This window comes from Solanum verrucosum, unplaced genomic scaffold, assembly GCF_900185275.1.
Source record: "Solanum verrucosum unplaced genomic scaffold, falcon-dt-bn FXZP01000008.1, whole genome shotgun sequence".
Classification (NCBI taxonomy): Eukaryota; Viridiplantae; Streptophyta; class Magnoliopsida; order Solanales; family Solanaceae; genus Solanum; species Solanum verrucosum.
Window position 1 is genome coordinate 1316603 of NW_026020195.1, and position 17541 is coordinate 1334143.

A 17541-nucleotide genomic window follows, 5' to 3' on the forward strand; every position below is an offset into this window, starting at 1 on the left:
GAATTCAAATATTCACAAGCGAAACAATTAATAAAAAATCTAATTTTATTGTTTTAATGGTCTAATTTGAAAAAATATATTTTTGTGAGTGATAGAGTCTAAGAGAGTGACTAACCAGATGAAAAGATCAATAAAATGGCCAAATAAAATAGAATGATTGAAGCTTTAGCCATGTTTTTTTGTGTAAAGAAAAGTTTTGTTCTTTTTGACTTTAGAATGTTTCTTATTGTGACATTTTATAATACCTAAATCATTAAGTACTTGCCATATGTTTATTTCCAATTTTGAAAATGGAAAATTTCTTTTCCACTTTAAATTTTGGAAAAAGGATTTAAGAAACTATTTTGTTTATTGGTCAACAATGAAAAATGGCTACAATAAACCTACTTACCTTATATCAAGATTTGACTTTTGATCTTATTTAATGAAGTTTATCCAAAATTGTGATCAAAACTTGACCGCAAATTTCGTCTTTTATTTATGGGAAAAAAACTCAAATATGTCAATACTTAGAAAAAAAAACTCATTTATGTCATTTATTAAAATTTTGGCTCATCTATGGAGTTAATATCTCAGATGGTCACTCAACTTGGACTACTTTACTTAGAAAGTCACTCTCAACTTTGAGTAATTTACTTAGAAAGTCACTCTCAACTTTGTTTTATGACTCAAAAGTCACTCAACTATTGATATTTCACTTAGAAAGTCACTCAACTAATGATATTTTTACTTAAAAAATCATCAAACTAATTTAAATAATTTCTTCATTAAATTTTGTTGAAATACAATTTCATTTTAAGCTAATTTTAAAAAATAAAAGATGCTCATTTTAATGATTTTATTGATTTTTGTTGAAATATATATATTTTTAAAAATAATAAAAGATCGCTATTGTGCATCTTTTTTATTACTCCTTTTAATTTAGTAAAAGATTTCTATTTAAAACGTATAGTTGCAATTGAAAAATTAAAATTAAAACCTACAGTAGCATTGCTTATAATTTAATAAGAAATAATAAAAGATTGCTATTTTAAATGTACAGTAGCAATTAAGAGAAAAAAATTGATTTTTTGTTCTCGCAATTGTTTTACTGGAATTAAATGTGCTAAAAAATGTTATTGTTCGTTTTTTCAAAAAATTGTAATTAAATAACTAAAGAAGGTCAATAAGATAATTAAAATAAATATCTTATTATTTCTTAAAAAATAATTTAAAATAAAAATTATATTTTAACAAAAGTTAATGAATAAATTATTTAAATTTGTTGAGTGACTTTCTAAGTGAAATATCAATAGTTCGGTGACTTTCTAAATGAAATATCAATAGTTGAGTGACTTTAAGTGAAATATCAATAGTTGAGTGACTTTTGAGTTATAAAATAAAGTTGAGTGACTTTCTGAGTGAACAATTCAAAGTTGAGTGACTTCATAAGTGAAGTATGCAAAGTTAAGTGACCATCTGGGATATTATCTCCTCATCTATGCAATTTCTGTTTGAGAAAAGGCTCATTCATGCCATTATTTTACTAATTGAAAAAAGTTTTTGTTTTGCAAAACCATTTTTTACACATGGTCAGGTCAAATTATGATTCAGTCAGGCCATTAATTAAATCATTTTTTTAAAAGGAAAAGGCTCAAATATGCTATCAAACTTTGAGAAAAGGCTCATCTATGTCATCCGTTTAAAGTCTAGCTCATCTATGTCATTTCAATTAACAAATAATGGCATGTATAAGCCTTTTCTCAAATGAAAATGGCATAAATGAGTCAAACTTTTAACGGATAGCATCAATCAACCTTTTTTCAAAGTTTGATGGAATATTTAAGCCTTTGCCTTTTACTATTTATAGGTAACATAACTATAATTCCTTATGAAAATATTGTAAGCCAAAGCAAATAATTTATATATCAAAAAACTATAATATACAGTCCTTATGTATATAACATTCTTGTGATTGTCTTCACACACGACACAACTAAAGAGTATAATTTCTCTATAGTATCCAAATAACAAAGATAATCAATAAATATAATTTTTTTTATTTCATGACAAAATTAATACTTGTACTAGAAAGACGCAAGAGATAAGTTACTCGACCATATAAATTTATAACACTTATATAATATTTATTTATTTATTCACTAATATGGGGTACACGCGCAACGTTGTATATGGAGATACAACTAACTAAAGTGGCTAATATACATACATGTAATGGGCTTCTGATAAAAATCCATTGGAGTATAATTTAATGTAATACACTTTACAAATTATTGAACTTCTCGATATCCAGGTGTGTTTGGTATGAAAGGAAAATGATTTTCTCGGAAAACAAGTAGATTTCTAACTTATTTTCTAATGTTTGGTAAGTTAAGCAAGAAAACATTATTCCAATACTATTTATATGCTATCTTAAAAAACACTGTGAGGGGGGGGGGGGGGGGGGGGAATCGAAAGTGGGGGTTGGGATGATCAAGTAGGGGTCGGGGGAGTTAGGTTGTGGAGAAGAGACAATAAACTTGGAATGCCACTTAACTCAATCTGTTTTCTACTATTTTTCATGATTTCATGTATCCTAAGTATGCCCTTCTGAAAAAGGGAAAAATGAAAGCAACAGCTGAAACTCAATGAGTCAATGTACCAACACTACAAACTACACAGTTAAGCTACAATTGTTCCGGATCTTCGTCTTGCCAATCCTTCCGTCAAGGTGAGAGCTCTCTTCCCATGGTGGCTGAATGCCTCTCGAAATTTACTTCTTCGAAGAAACCCCAGCATCACAAAGAGAAGCGAAAGCCTCATCTTGTAAAGGTACACCTCGTCCAATCTTTTCGTCCAAGATTTACAAGCTCATCCTACGCCTTTCTGCAAGGAAAGTGGCTGACTGCTACAAATATGAGAAAATGGAAAACAAGGGATGAGAAGCATTATAAAAACTTAAAGAGCATGTGAACAAATTATTTGAAAATGAACGTCAATGCCAACGGTGAGAATCAAAGAGAAGAACAATCAAACTGATCTGAATTGTCTTTTGGTTCCTTTTCTACTCAACAAAGTTTAGGTCCATTTTGCTGCATCCTCCACACAACATGGTGGATGAAGGAGCATTGTTGTCCGTCACTCCACATTTTCTCTTTCGTCTGAGTGCATTGAAAAATGCACTACATGGTCAACAAATAATGTGATGTTTTGCCAACAAATACAATGATGTTGTTATTAAATAGCCAAGATGCTGCGATCTTTTTATTCTCCCTCCCATAGTGTCATTTCCTGGTTGGGGGCAGTACGAATATTTTCACAAAATGTTAGTTAAACTCTTTCCTCTGATTAAGCAATTAAATAAACAGGCTAACCCTACATATAATAGGGCAATGTAAAAGCATCCGCTGAACTGTGACAACTTTGTGACTAGAAATGTTTACTTGACCTGAAAGTGCCAGGAAATTAAAGATTTGCGACAATTCAAAATAGACACATTAAAGGACTTGTAAACAAAAGGAAGACAACGAACCTGAAATAAAACTACAGGTTGCTTCCATGTCCACTAATGGAAAAGCCTTGGCACTGACTTTTTTGGAATCTTGCCTTCAAGTTTTAGCCTTCTGTATGCTTCTCTTATGTGACATGGCCTGATTGGCCCTGTATCTTTTCTCTCTGCCATCACCATTTTAGCTGCAAAATGTATGGTAAGATGATTGAGCACCATTACTTGGAGAAAATCAATGCAGTATAGCCCTTCAACTTTCTTTAACTGAGGACATTTCCACCTTGAAACACTAAAGATTGGCAACTCTTTACTGCATAATTAGACTGGAAATTGGTCAAACATAGTTCACCTAGGTTTCGAGACATTCAGTTGATTCTTTTGAAGAAGGGAAAGGAAAAGCAGAGAAAGAATGTGACATTGAGCTTTTACAGGTAGAGGGTAACAGAGACCACTAGGAACAAAGGAGGGGCCAGTGCCTGGGCCAACACTGAGGCAGGAGAGTCATTTTATTTTTCTTGCTTAAAAGGTCCTACGTTTTCCCTAGTTGTAGTGCCAAACATCCTTAACCAGTCAGACACATCAAATGCGATTTCAGACACGTTGGCGGGTGCTTAATTAGCATAGGTACGATGTGTGAGTACATAGAAGACATTTTAGAGCCACTCTTTGTTACTTTTAAAGGAGTTAAGTGTTTCCAATGAATGTTAACCAACATGCTCAGTAATGGATAGTATTACGGGTCTTAGGCTTTTAATGCCTAATTGTTGCAAATTGGTCAAGAACTGATGATAGTTTGGCAAGTATTTTGGTTCCGTGCACTAGTGTCTAAGAAAAGAAACCAAATAAAATCATTCCAAACACAATTTATCCTTGCTATTCCCAAATAAAGGATAAACGTTTTGCTTCATCAATTATCTTCTATAAAAAATGGATCTGTCTATTTACCTGTTTCAATAAGCTCACCGACAAACATTTTTGCTATCCCAGACACCACAATTGTCATAGGAATAGATATCTTGGCACTTCCTGTGATGTTGGACAGCAACTGAATCGACAACACAGAAGAAGAGTCACGACAAAAATTAAATTATGCACAACAAATTGTCAGACTAGAAAAGCAAACATCTCAATGGCCCTAAGGCTTGCACAAGGTCCTCATATATTCACAAAGATTTGGCTTCATTCTCAATTATCTGACAGTTACACGTCTATTGAGAAAATGAATTCTAACATTTCATGTGTGTAATGAAAGACAAAAAAACTGTGCTTCAATAGGCTAATGTTAGGGATTGGTCCAACACCACGTAACAAGGCCATCTCAACTCAAACAACAACAATATACCCAGCTAGTCCCACAAAATGGGATCTGGGAAGGCAAGAACTGAAAATTACAAACCAAAACTTCAAAACTATACAAAAGAAAATGAAACCCCACCTCAGCCTTATACTCACGGGTCTCCCCAGAACTCCCAGAAGCTTCCTTTTCAGATACAGCAGAAGCTATCTCTAACCACTACTCTAGCATCTCTTTTATCCTGTTTCCACTTTAACCCAGATTATAAAAATCCATTCTTGATGTTATTCCTAGGAAAGAAAGTACTTTTAAGACAGACCCTATTGGCACTAAAACTCCCCAATACAAAAGAAGTGTTGTAAGGCACTGAAGCCATAGGAGCAGCCGAGCAAAGGTCAAACTCCTGCTTACTACAGGGCCATTAGCTAAACTATTTGAGAAAGGTCCAAAAGGATTTTGGTGGTTCTATGAATATTTTTACTGTGGTTTTTGTGTGTTTTTTGTGTGTGGGGATAAAGGGTTGATTGGGAAGAGTGAAGTTGGGGCAAGAATTATTCAGGGTTCGTGTAAAAAAAAAACAAGAGTGGAGAATAGGGTTTAAGGGGGATGGCAGAGGGTTCTGGAAGTAAACATACAATTGGGAGTTTCCCATCTCAACTCAAGCAAATCATATCAAATCATGCATGGAAAAGTATAAGAGAAGACAAGTAAACATCTCAATGGCCACAAGGTCACAATAAAAGAAAAAGATTATTCTGCCCACATGTATTTTCAACAATTTTCTATCATGTTCTTGTTCGGACATTATATTTTTACTGAAAGACAACACTATTTACTTAAATGGCTAAATGTTAGCGACAGAAGAAATCCAAGAAAAGAAGGCCCTATTAATTTAAAACAAAATCAAACCAAAACTAGCATGAGACTGCACGTAAGAGAATTTCCAAATAGAAGTCCTCTCATAGAGGAGGGTAAGAGACTAGGAACACTATATCAGGAAATTTGTGAGTATCAGACACGAATAATTTGAGTATCAGACATGAATACTTTGTGAGTATCAGCGATGAATACAAGGAAATTGATGTGGTTTACTGGGTGTAGGGTCCTATCTCAGACACTAGTCTATCATCTACATACCATTTCTTGAAAAGGGAAGCTGAGTTCACTAAGCTCCCACTATGCACAGGGTCGGGGCAAGGTCGGACCATATTGATTGGAAAGCCACATTAGAGGATCAGTTGATAGAGAAATGAAGTTCTGCCCATTTTCTCAGTATAACCTTTTTTGGAAACTCCCTTCCCCAGATCAAGCAAACAAAAAGCAACACGCACATGAATAACGAAACAAACACACAGATAAGCTACGGTAGAGGAGAAAACAACTCTGACATCATCTATAGTGCTTTGTCTATAATAGTACAGATCATATTCAGAACATGCAAAAAGGGAGGAAAAAGATGATATAATGGGATGGATGGCAAAACATACCCTCTTCATGTTGGATTTCTGAAATCCAGATCTCCTAAAAGATTCATATCTACTCATTTGCTCCTCTGTAAATTGGGATAAGATGGACCTGAAAGAGAAAAGATAACAAAGTGAACCTAATAGTTATTGGACTGAGGTAGCTGTTGCGTATGGTCACTGCCTCTGCAGAGAGCATCTAACTAGATCTAGCTCAAATGCAAAGTTAAATCTTCTACAGCAACAGGAGAAGCCACCCAGGTGAGGGCTACAGAACCATCCTTCTTTAATAAAGTCCTGCTTTGTTTGGATATAGTTAGCCGACAGCTGTGTGTGAGACAACAACATACCCAGTGTAATCCCAGAAGTGGGGTTTGGGAAGGGTGGTGTGTACACAACTTTACCCCTACCTTGAGAAGGTACAGAGACTCTTTCTGATAGACCCTCGGCCAAGTAAGACAATTTTGGTGCGCGTTGCCCAGCCCTTAAGAGGGAGGTACTAGTGGTCACATAGCAGCAACCACTCATCAGGTATAAGAGAAAATGGCAATTGGTTTTTCTATTTTCTAGTGGAAGTAGGAGATCCAGCTAACAAAAAGGCTAGGCTGCAGCAATTCAAGCATCTAAAAAATACATATGTAACGATTGCTTCATATAAGAGGTTCTGCTTTACTTGTGAATGACATCTGAAATCACAACCTTTAATTCACATTGCTTCATAATTGTTCTCTTGGTTTTTTTTTCTTCTTTTGGGATGAAAGCAACCATCACCTCATAACTGTTATTGAAACAGGAAACATTTCGGGTTCAAATGACGAGGAATATTTTGAAAATGTACGTTGCAGCAGGAGAAGATTGATCTCCTTTTATACTTTCACATATTTGGAAGGAATGGGAAATAGATAGCAAATAAAGTTTGACAACATAGAACAACAAGTACGAAACTTGCGAAGCCAAATGTCTATCTCCCTTTATCTACCTTGCCTCAAAAGGAATTTTACCTCCTTTCTTGTAGTGTCATAGAAACACTATTAATACCAGGTAGAGCCCTACTGATTATAGGAGAGAAAAATAATCTAAACTGAGCTCACATAACAAGGAGGTGCAGACCCTAGATAGGAAGGCTTGGAGGTCGAGGATTAGAGTAGAAGTTTAGTACGTAACCGCGTGTGGTCGCCCGTTTGGTGGGAGAGGCAATGTCATATCCTCTTCTCCTTATTAGTATTAATATTTAGTAACCGCATAGTTTCTTATTCTTCTATGTGTTTTTACTATCTGTTGCTTCATTTTGCTTTGTATCTTGATATTTTGTTGTCATGTTTTCTTCTTGCAACCCTTCTATGAATAACTTCCCTTTTAAGCTGAGGGTCTATCCGAAACAACTTCTCTATCCCACAAAGGTAGGGGTAGGGTCTACGTGCATCTTACTCTTACCCTCCCAGAACCCACTTATGGGATTATACTAGGTATATTGTTGTATAACATGGAGGTGCAGAAGAAAAACTTTAGCATAACAAGTATATATATAACTGCAATGTACAATTCCCATTTTATTGGCCTTGACCACTATATGGTTTCTTCAATACCAGCTAAATTAGTTATTCTCCATATTGCCCTCACTTAACAATGCTCATACAAAATGTCAATTTATTAATTAACAGCCACTATATTTCCTACTGGTATTGAACTGCAGTATATCAAGCATATCAAGCAAGATGAGATCTGTTCACAGATCTCAATAGAAGCATTGACCTGCTGGTTATAGATACATATTTTTGTAAAAAAAAAATGATAGAGCAGATATACTGAAGGAATCATACAAAAGAGAGTTAAATTAATAGTCTGAGTAACAAATCAACAAGGAAGGAAAGGAAGGTGAGAGGAAGGGATACAAATCATTAGAAAAAGAGTTATTCTTGTACGCGAAGTGATTAGTAGGCAGGTCCAACCAGCCACATAAGCTATCACAGAACAGGATAATACCATACAATCTTGACAATCTTCTATGAATGGAATCCTTTAAACGAGAAAGAGTTCGAGATATTTGAAAGCATAAACTGACAAAACTTACTGCATCTTCGCCAGTTTGTCAGGATCACTACTTGATGAGAGTTTTCCTAACTGCACATCCATGCTTTCTTCCTCTTCCTCCTCATCTTCCTCTTTGGGCTTGCTAATTGGACCAGCAGTACTAACAGAAACTGATGTAGCTTTAGATGTTGAAGGTTTTTCACGAGAATCAGTATTAACATCGTCACCTTCATTCATATTAACACCAACTGCACCTTGATCTTGGCCTTCATTCTCATCGGTGCCAGCAGGGGATTCAGGGGGTGAGTCATCCTGCTCCTCAAAAGTAGCCTCAAAAGGATCCTTAGATCGCTTCATAGAACTCGCTGCACCAGAATGTTAAATTCAAGTGAATTATACACCATGCTTATCATTCATCCATTTTGATTGAGATATACCAACTTCCAACACAAATGGTGTGATATGTTCAAGACAACTTTTTAGGGAGGCATGTTCAAAGTATAACTAGATTGATTTGGACCTCACAAAATGGCCAGACTCTCCAACCAGGTTGATTGATAAATTAATGGAGTTGAACTGATGCAGCTCAGATATTCTCAAGTCAAATGATCGATTGCAAGGATGAAAAAGATTAAAGCATTCAGAAGGAAGGAAAGTAAAGAGAAGGATGAAGCAACAATGTCAAAGAAACATTGTTGAGGTTTGAACTAGAAGTGACACCATCCATCAATATGTCTAGATTAAGATAAAAATGAATTGGAGTAGAAAACAAAAGCAGGGAGGCAACTCATCATGAGAAACACAAGAAATACTGCACTGTTTCAAGTGAGACCAAAAAGGTTAAGTAGTTGTCTACTTGCACTGGTACATTTTTGGTTATATAACTGTAGTTGTTTCCCTGTTAGATTTTCATCAACGAAGCAATGATAAGATATCCTCTCTTCTTTTTCATAACCGATAAAATCCTGCGGCCTGTGTGTGGTGGATAATGGGCTCGTCCCTCAACCTTTCCCACTTAAATACCAGGCTTTTCCAACGAAAGGGTTTGAACACGTAACGTACGCCTAACCCCCACATCACTCAATTCTCTTAGCACTAAACCAAAGCCCTGTTGGCAATACAAAGACATCCTCTCAGTACATCCTAAGTCACAAAACTAAGACTACAAGGGGTCGTTTGGTACGATGGATACAGAATAACAATTCCGGGATAAAATGCAGGACTATTTTATCCTGCATTTGGTTAGGGAAATTAGTTAGTCCCGAGATTGTTAATCCCATCATATATATGTATGATAACTTTGTTTATCCCATTCCCTGTACCCTTAAAGATTCAAGCTTTGCAAGTGATGTAACCTAAAAACATTTCCAAAACTAAGGTGTGAACAGCTTTGAGCATGAAACAGGCCTGCCCTAATGGGATGGATCGTTTCTGCCAACAAAATGAACACGGAACAAAACTAAGGTGTATGAACAGATGTAGCATTGCACAATTGAACTGCACGAAAGCTAGCCCGAACACCACGATTATCCAAAAAACAAAATTCATTGCAATATTAGGTTATCTAGAATGAGCAAAATCATAATTGATAAATCCAAATAGAAAGAAAAATACCTAGCGAGCGAAATTCTGTGATTCTGAACTCTCACCAAAGATGATTCCGACGAGCGTGCCGGCGGCTGGTCTTAAGAAATTTGACGGGTCGAATTCACTGATGTGGTTGTGGGTTTAAATTTGGATTAGCTCATGGGTCGGGTCGGGTTGATTAGGTTCATGAATTAGGGCCGTTCAATCGGAAACCGATAATTCGAACGGAAAAAAAGTTATTGTTTATCAACAATGGGTCATTGGTTTGCGGTTTCAATATATAGCAACTTTCATATATAGCAAACATAAAAATCATATTTATATGTTATAGTTATAATTTGTATAATTGCGCTCCAAAACAAATTTTATGTTTGTTATGGAGTTTTTGATTTGTATAATTCGCTACAAACATTCAATTTTATACAAATTGTTTAGTTTTGTACACATTGTAATTTGTATAATAAGATCTATATTTGTATAATTATAAGTGAATAGGACGAAAATATATGTATTTGTATTTGCATATACACTTTTCTCTCACTTTATATACTGAAATGTATAAAATGACTAATTGTATACCGAAATGGCTAATTGTATACCGAATCAGATGGGAAAATAATGGAATGTTTGCTGCAAATTACAATTAAAATAAACTATAGTTATAGCATTTAATTTTGAATTAATAGTTTGTTATTTCATACAATTTTCCCTTCAATATATTGGTTTTGATAATTTTTTATTATTGGGTTATCGATTCTTAGCGATTTGAGATTTTCTCAACGGGTTAACCAATAACCCGATTGTAAATTAAAGAATTATATTTATACTATTTAGTAGATAAAGTCCTTGACTTAGAATATACTTTCATACTTTTATTTTGGCATAATACATAAAGGGATAAGGGTCTGAAAAATATCCCAATTTTGGTCGAATTTGTTGTTGCGATACTAAACTTTCATAAGGACTTATTACCTCCCTAGACTATTTAATACCATATTTTTTACCCCCTGAACTATTTAAATAATGTATTTTAAAGGTATATATGTGTCCACGTGGACACATTACTATTTATAATTTTGCATTATTTTTTATGTCCACATGGAAAAATATATATGTTTAAAATACGATATTAAATAGTCTAGGGAGGTAATAGGTCCTTATGAAAGTTTAGTACCGCAACAGTAAATCCGATCAAAGTTGGGTTATTTTTCAGACTCTTATCTCATACATAAACATGATCCATGACTTGGCTTCAGCGGAAAACTATGCCCTCTAACTTTGAGTGCGCACAAGTAGGCACTTAAACTTGTATAAAATTGAGCAAATAGACACATGTGTTCTACATGACATAATACACGTAGGAAGCCACGTAGGACGCAAAATTGCAATGTAGGGTACCATATAGGATGAATGTGTCTATTTGTCCAATTTTATACAAATTTAAGTGTCTACTTGTGCACACCCAAAGTTAAAGGTCATAGTTGTCAACTGACATCAAATTTAGGGTCATATTTATGTATTATGCCTTTTATTTTTGAGTGTCTCAAATTCTCGATTATTCAACTCATGTGCATAACTCATTTGATTTCTCATCTTGTTTCTAAAACATTTTCTTGTATCAAATCTTAACGGTTAAATCGATAACCAAATCAATAACAATCAATAATCGATATACCAATAACTGATAAGTCAATATTTTAATGATTGTAAAATGATTTAGCATATCTACAAATCAATAACCTAGTAAACCTCAGAAACCAAATGAAACCAACCGACACGCGACCGTAACTTCATTTACCTTCTTGCAATTGTGGGCCAAACATATCACAGATGGGTTTTTAAGTAATGGGCCTAGGATTTTTGTTCACTTGGTGAGATCAAAACTCACTATAATTTAACCAAATTATTTTAATTTTTACCCATATACTAAGGAAGAGCAAATTAAATGAGTATCACATACTTTAAAGACATTTTTAATTTTTATCCTTTTCTGGTTTTTTTTTAGGATGGTATTATATATAATATATATGTGTAATGGAATTTCCATTTTAAAATTTTGGATCAAAAACTTCAATATGATTAATAAATAGAATATTTATATTTCTTTGACTAACCTTTCCATATAGTACAAAGAATTTTGTTGACCAATTAACCAAATTTAGAAATTTACAAAATACAATCACTAAAAGTCTAAAATAAGACTATTGTAATAACTTTTTTCTTTTGCAATTTCTCAATGCTAAATACTATATAAGGTTGTACATAATAAAAACTAAGAAACACTCTAAATTTCTTAAAGGTTTTATTATTTTACATAAAGATGGACAAAACTTCGATTATGGCACTTTTTGTAGTTTCTTTCTTGATTGTTTCTTGTGGTTAGTCTATTTTTTTTTTCCTCTTATCATTTTTCCTTCAGATCAATTGATTTTGTAGTCCTTTACTTTGTCGATACATATTATAAAATGCTAACAATTGTTTTGTAACTTTTTAGATGTGACGACAGGCTTAAGAAAATGTAGCACAACAGAAGATTGTACGAGTCATGAAGATATGTTCCCAAAATGTGTTTGTGTTGATGGAACATGTGTATGCAGTTCACTCAACACACACTCTATTGATCATGAAGATAGTGGTTCAAGCGGCAAGTATTAAAAAGAATTTTAGGCTAGTCATGAACCTAAAAATGTCTCATTTGGTATTGTTTACATGATGAAAAAATTGCAATAAAATAATTAGATGGTTGCGATTTGAATTTTTTGTTTCTTTTTTTATTTTAGATCTTAAGTTACTCTCTTTAATCTGATTTATTTGTCATGATTTAAAGGAAAAAAAGAATAAATATATCCTTTGACTTTGTAATTTAGAACAAATATACTCTTTGTTATACTGATGTATGTATAACCTCATCGTTAAAAAACTTGATACATACGTGTAAAGTCGTAAACAAAGAATAAAATTTGGGAATGCTAACGCTATGATTGTTAATTTATTTTACAATAACAATATAACTACATATTCATGTAAATTAGACAAAAGTTAGACAAAATATCTCTTAATAGAAGAGTATAAAAATGCATAATAACAGCTAGGGCTGGGAGAAAAAAATGATAGGTCAAGTTGGGCTATGATTCATCGTTTATTATTTTAGGCAGAATTAGGCGATGACTCATATATCGATATAGTCCATCTTGATCCAACTTATTTTAGTAATCATCAATTTGTCACTCCTAATAAAAATTGATATGTCTTGAACGAATTAAATTGTGATTTATTGATTAATTAGCCCATTTTAACCGAATTAATTTAGTCCAAACCGCCTATGCCACTCATAACTGCAAACAAATTTCTATATTGACCAACTTTCCACGCACCAAAAAAAATAATAACAAGGTAAGTTATTTATGCAATAGACATATTTTCTTTGGTCAACTATCCATAGACAAAAAATCACTTTTTGACTCACTAATAAATAAAATTTCAAGATTTGGTCATGGACTATGCATACTATATAAATGTGGTGGTCAGAATCATATTCTAAAGTAAAAAATTAGTTTATTCACATAACATGGTCAAGAGTTTGGTATTGACTGTGTTTTTGGTAGCTACCTTCTTGGTTATTTCACAAGGTTAGTCTACCCTTTTTTTCACAACAATTTATTATAACTAAATCCTTTTAGAATTATGTGTTCAAGATGTTAACAAGTTTTATAATTTTCAGATGTTGTGATAAGTGAGATCACGTGTAATACCGTATCGGATTGTCTTCCTATGGTATGCCATACTGGACATCCAATGTGTCTACGAGGTGTATGCAGATGTCATCCTGAAGGTATATTTCTCTCTTTTTCTCAAGCGCTTATTTGACATAAATTATACCATAAGAAGTCACACCTAATATATATGAGATATAAACTTAGACATTGTGTGTGTATAACTATAATACTCTCGAAATTATGTTCTTTCAAGATGCTAACGAGTTTTATAATTATTTTTCAGACGCGGTGACAAGTGATAAGATTCGTACGTGTAACGGTTCGTCAGAATGTGTCGATGAAAAGAAATGTACGAATGTATTTCCAATTTGTGTTGGAGGGGAATGCAAATGTGGTGAACATTAAAAATGTTATAAAAGATTTATTTGTATTGGCTTACCTAATTTAATCAAAATATCTTTTTTTTCTATGAAATAGTATTATTTTTAAGTGATGTGCTAAATACTAAATAGGGACTTATTTTTAGAGTTTCAATCATTGTTAATAAGATTAGTTTAATGTAGAATAAACCCGGTCAACAAGCTCAAGTAATATAAAACGAAAAAAGTAATTTTGAATTCACATAATTCATTGTGTGTTATTGAAAAGAATTGAATATTCAAAATGATGGTATTCAAAGTAAGTGATTCTTATATCAAAATCATCAAATAATGTGATGTAGTAGATGGGGGGTCGCTCCTTCTTTAATCAGAGATTTCGGGTTTGAGGCTTGGATATAAAAAATCCATAAATAGCACTACTCTCAAAATGGGCCTTACGCGACGCAAATCTAAATTAATTGGGCTCCACTGTGGATACACGTCATCGAAGGAAAAAATTAATGGATTCTTACACCATCACTAATCATGTAAAGATCTCAATTTTTAACTATTGCATAATACGAGATTTGTAAAAACATTGAGCAAATTTCAATACAAAAAGGATACTTAATTGACTTATTACTTTCCATAAAACAAAGATTTCTTTAACCAAATTTAATTTCAAGATTTTTTAATGAAAACTTTTGTAATTGGGAGTAACTTTCAAAAAAAAAAAAAAACTTTCTCCTATAGAAGGAAAATTAGTAGGTGAATAATTTAATTTACTTAATTGCATTATTTATGCAAATATTGTGGTAGTAAATATTATTGATTCTTACACCATGAGTAATCATGTAAAAATTCCAATTTATAAATTTTGCATCATACAAAATTTGGAAGAAAAATCTCTACAAAAAGAAAGTGATATATATTTAATTATTTGACTAATTACATCCCACAAACCAAACAATCTCTCAAAAGCCAAATTTAATTTCAAGATTTGATTACGAAAGAAACTCCAATAAATCTCAATTGTAATTATATAAAGAAAAATATCTTCTAATGAACTAGTTATAGTATATATAATGTGGTAAACATCACCACTCTAAAGTAAAAATTAATTCTTTCAATTATACAATATGGCCAAGACTTTGGTGACTTTGCTTTTGGTAATCTCATTCTTGATTATTTCACAAGGTTAGTATATGTCTATGAGTCTATAGACTATATATGTAGAGGTTAAAAAATAATAAATTGTTATGATTTGCTATAATAACATGTATAATCGTTTTTTCTTTTTATTACTATTATGATTTGTTTTACTTGAGTCGAGAGTTTTTCTGAGACAGTCTCTCTCTGACAAACTTTGTTATGTTTAGATATTGTGACAGGACGAATGTGTGATTGTCAGACTAGTCAGGATTGTCGTGACTTGAAATGTGGAGGTGAGCTTGGAACTTGTGTTGGTGGATCTTGCGTCTGTTTAGCACAATTCAACACCAATCATGAAGGTCTCTTCTAACGAATTAAATATTTTATCTATTTTTATTTAACTTATTGTCAATATACATATTTGATCTGACTCGTTCATTTGCCGCTCCTAACTATATGTTATGAATTTTGTAATTTTCAGAAGGAAGGATGGAAGCATGCACAAATACATGTCAGAGTAGAGAAGATTGTAGTGACTTTATTAAATGTGATAGAGGTTTACCAACTTGTGCTAGTGGAAGTTGTGTATGTTTATGAATGACTAATTACATGCTTATTTCATCTAAGAATAAGTTAAATGCAATTAAAAAAAATTGCATTACTTATCTTAAGTGTTTAATGAATTCATTTTGTTAGTTGAGGGGCAACATTTAGTGAGTTATTATATAATGTTGCAATAAAGAGGATCCCAATTTATATTTTAAAAGGCTTTCTTTTATACAATTTTTCGATGTGTGTGTTCTTTGGAGTTATTTTTGAATTATTCTGTATTTTTGAATTATTCTAAGTAAATTACAGTGAAAAATAAAAATAATTTTAATTTTTAGTGAGTTGAATTCTGAATCTTACGGCCAAACACCACGTAATGCAACTCAAAAAAAGAAAATTCATAGTCAAATGATCACTTATTTATTTTTTCATTCAATAGCATCCTCCTCCCTCTATCTCACTTAATTCTCATATAAATAGGGAAAAAGAAAGTTTTCATTAAGGTTAACTTAATTGACACAACATAAATCGATATAATGAAAAATGTGCACTACCATTACTTCAATTCAATTCATTTTATTAAAGTTAGTTTATTTATATTAATAAAAATATGTATACCATAGAAATATTATGTCCCTATAACCCTTATTTTTCATTATATCGATCACGAATCCCTGCATAAATTTGTTTCTTAAAAATATTATGTTTTTTCATGAAAGTGTCGCTTAAAATATTATAACTCTTCGTGAAAGGATGTGCTTGTTGAAAGTTTTTTTAAATTTTTTTTTTTGTATAAACTAGACGACTAGACCAAATAAGTAATGAACCAACAAATTACAATGTTGTCCTCTTCATCACCAAAAAATTATAAAGAGTCCTAAAAGTATTAAAAAAATGAACTTCATCATTAACATTATTTTCTTTGATGATATCCACAAATTCATCTAAACTTTAGACCTCTGAAAGTGTATCATTTTCACCCAAATAATCTAACATGCTACTTACATTAATTTTATTACAGTAACCAAGATTATTATTAATCATGATCTCAAATTCATGAATGTTTTTTCAAAGAGTTCATTTAATTTTTTTAATTTCATCCGTGACCTATGTAATCAAAATTAACATTTATTGAATCTTCAAAAAACTTTTTAAATTAATAAAATATTATTTTTTTCAATTAAATAATACTTCTACAAAATAATACTCATATTTTATAATTCCGATATTACAATAATAATATTTTAATAATATTTCATGATGCTGACAATATCAATTTAGAGAGGTTTTACGGTACATGAGGAGCATGCGAATAAGTTGAGATTAATAATGATGAGATTAATTATGATGGGATAAGTTATGTTGGAATAAGTTATAATGTGATTAGTTATGTTGAGATTATTTTTTATTGGTTGCTTGGTTGGTCAAATATGCATGACATAATTTCTAAGAGTAAGTTGTATATACAAATACAAATATATCTATTTTCGTCCTATACACTTATAATTATACAAATACAGATATTATTATACAAATTATAATGTATAAATGAATTTATACAAAACTGAACAATTTGTATAAAATTGGATGTTTGTAGCGAATTATACAAATCAAAAGTTTCATAGAAAACATAAAATTTGTTATGGAGCGCAATTATGCAACTATAACTATAACTTACAAATATGATTTTTATGTTTGTTATATGTGAAAGTTGCTCTTTACAAAAATACCTTCTAAGAATAAGTTGTTTATTTATAAAAAAAAAAAAAGAGGGCTTAAGGGAGTAATTTTGTTGTTTTACATTTTTATCCCAGGATAAGTTATCCCGGTATTAGTATTACACGCATAGATAGGGATAACTTATCCAATCAAAATTATTAATCCTGACATAAGTTATTCCACA

General features: G+C 32.1%; 1 protein-coding gene across 1 annotated transcript; it reads right to left on the minus strand.

Annotated features, from left to right (window-relative positions):
* Nucleotides 1-3292: 3292 nt before the first annotated feature.
* On the minus strand, nucleotides 3293-10072 carry LOC125829803 (transcription initiation factor TFIID subunit 11). The gene is made up of 5 exons (XM_049508999.1): nucleotides 9890-10072; nucleotides 8316-8640; nucleotides 6269-6356; nucleotides 4433-4532; nucleotides 3293-3672 (listed from the first exon to the last, which is right to left on the minus strand). The coding sequence occupies exons 2-5, from the start codon at nucleotides 8630-8632 to the stop codon at nucleotides 3545-3547; spliced, it is 633 nt and encodes a 210-aa protein (XP_049364956.1). The 5' UTR covers nucleotides 8633-8640; nucleotides 9890-10072; the 3' UTR covers nucleotides 3293-3544.
* Nucleotides 10073-17541: the final 7469 nt, after the last annotated feature.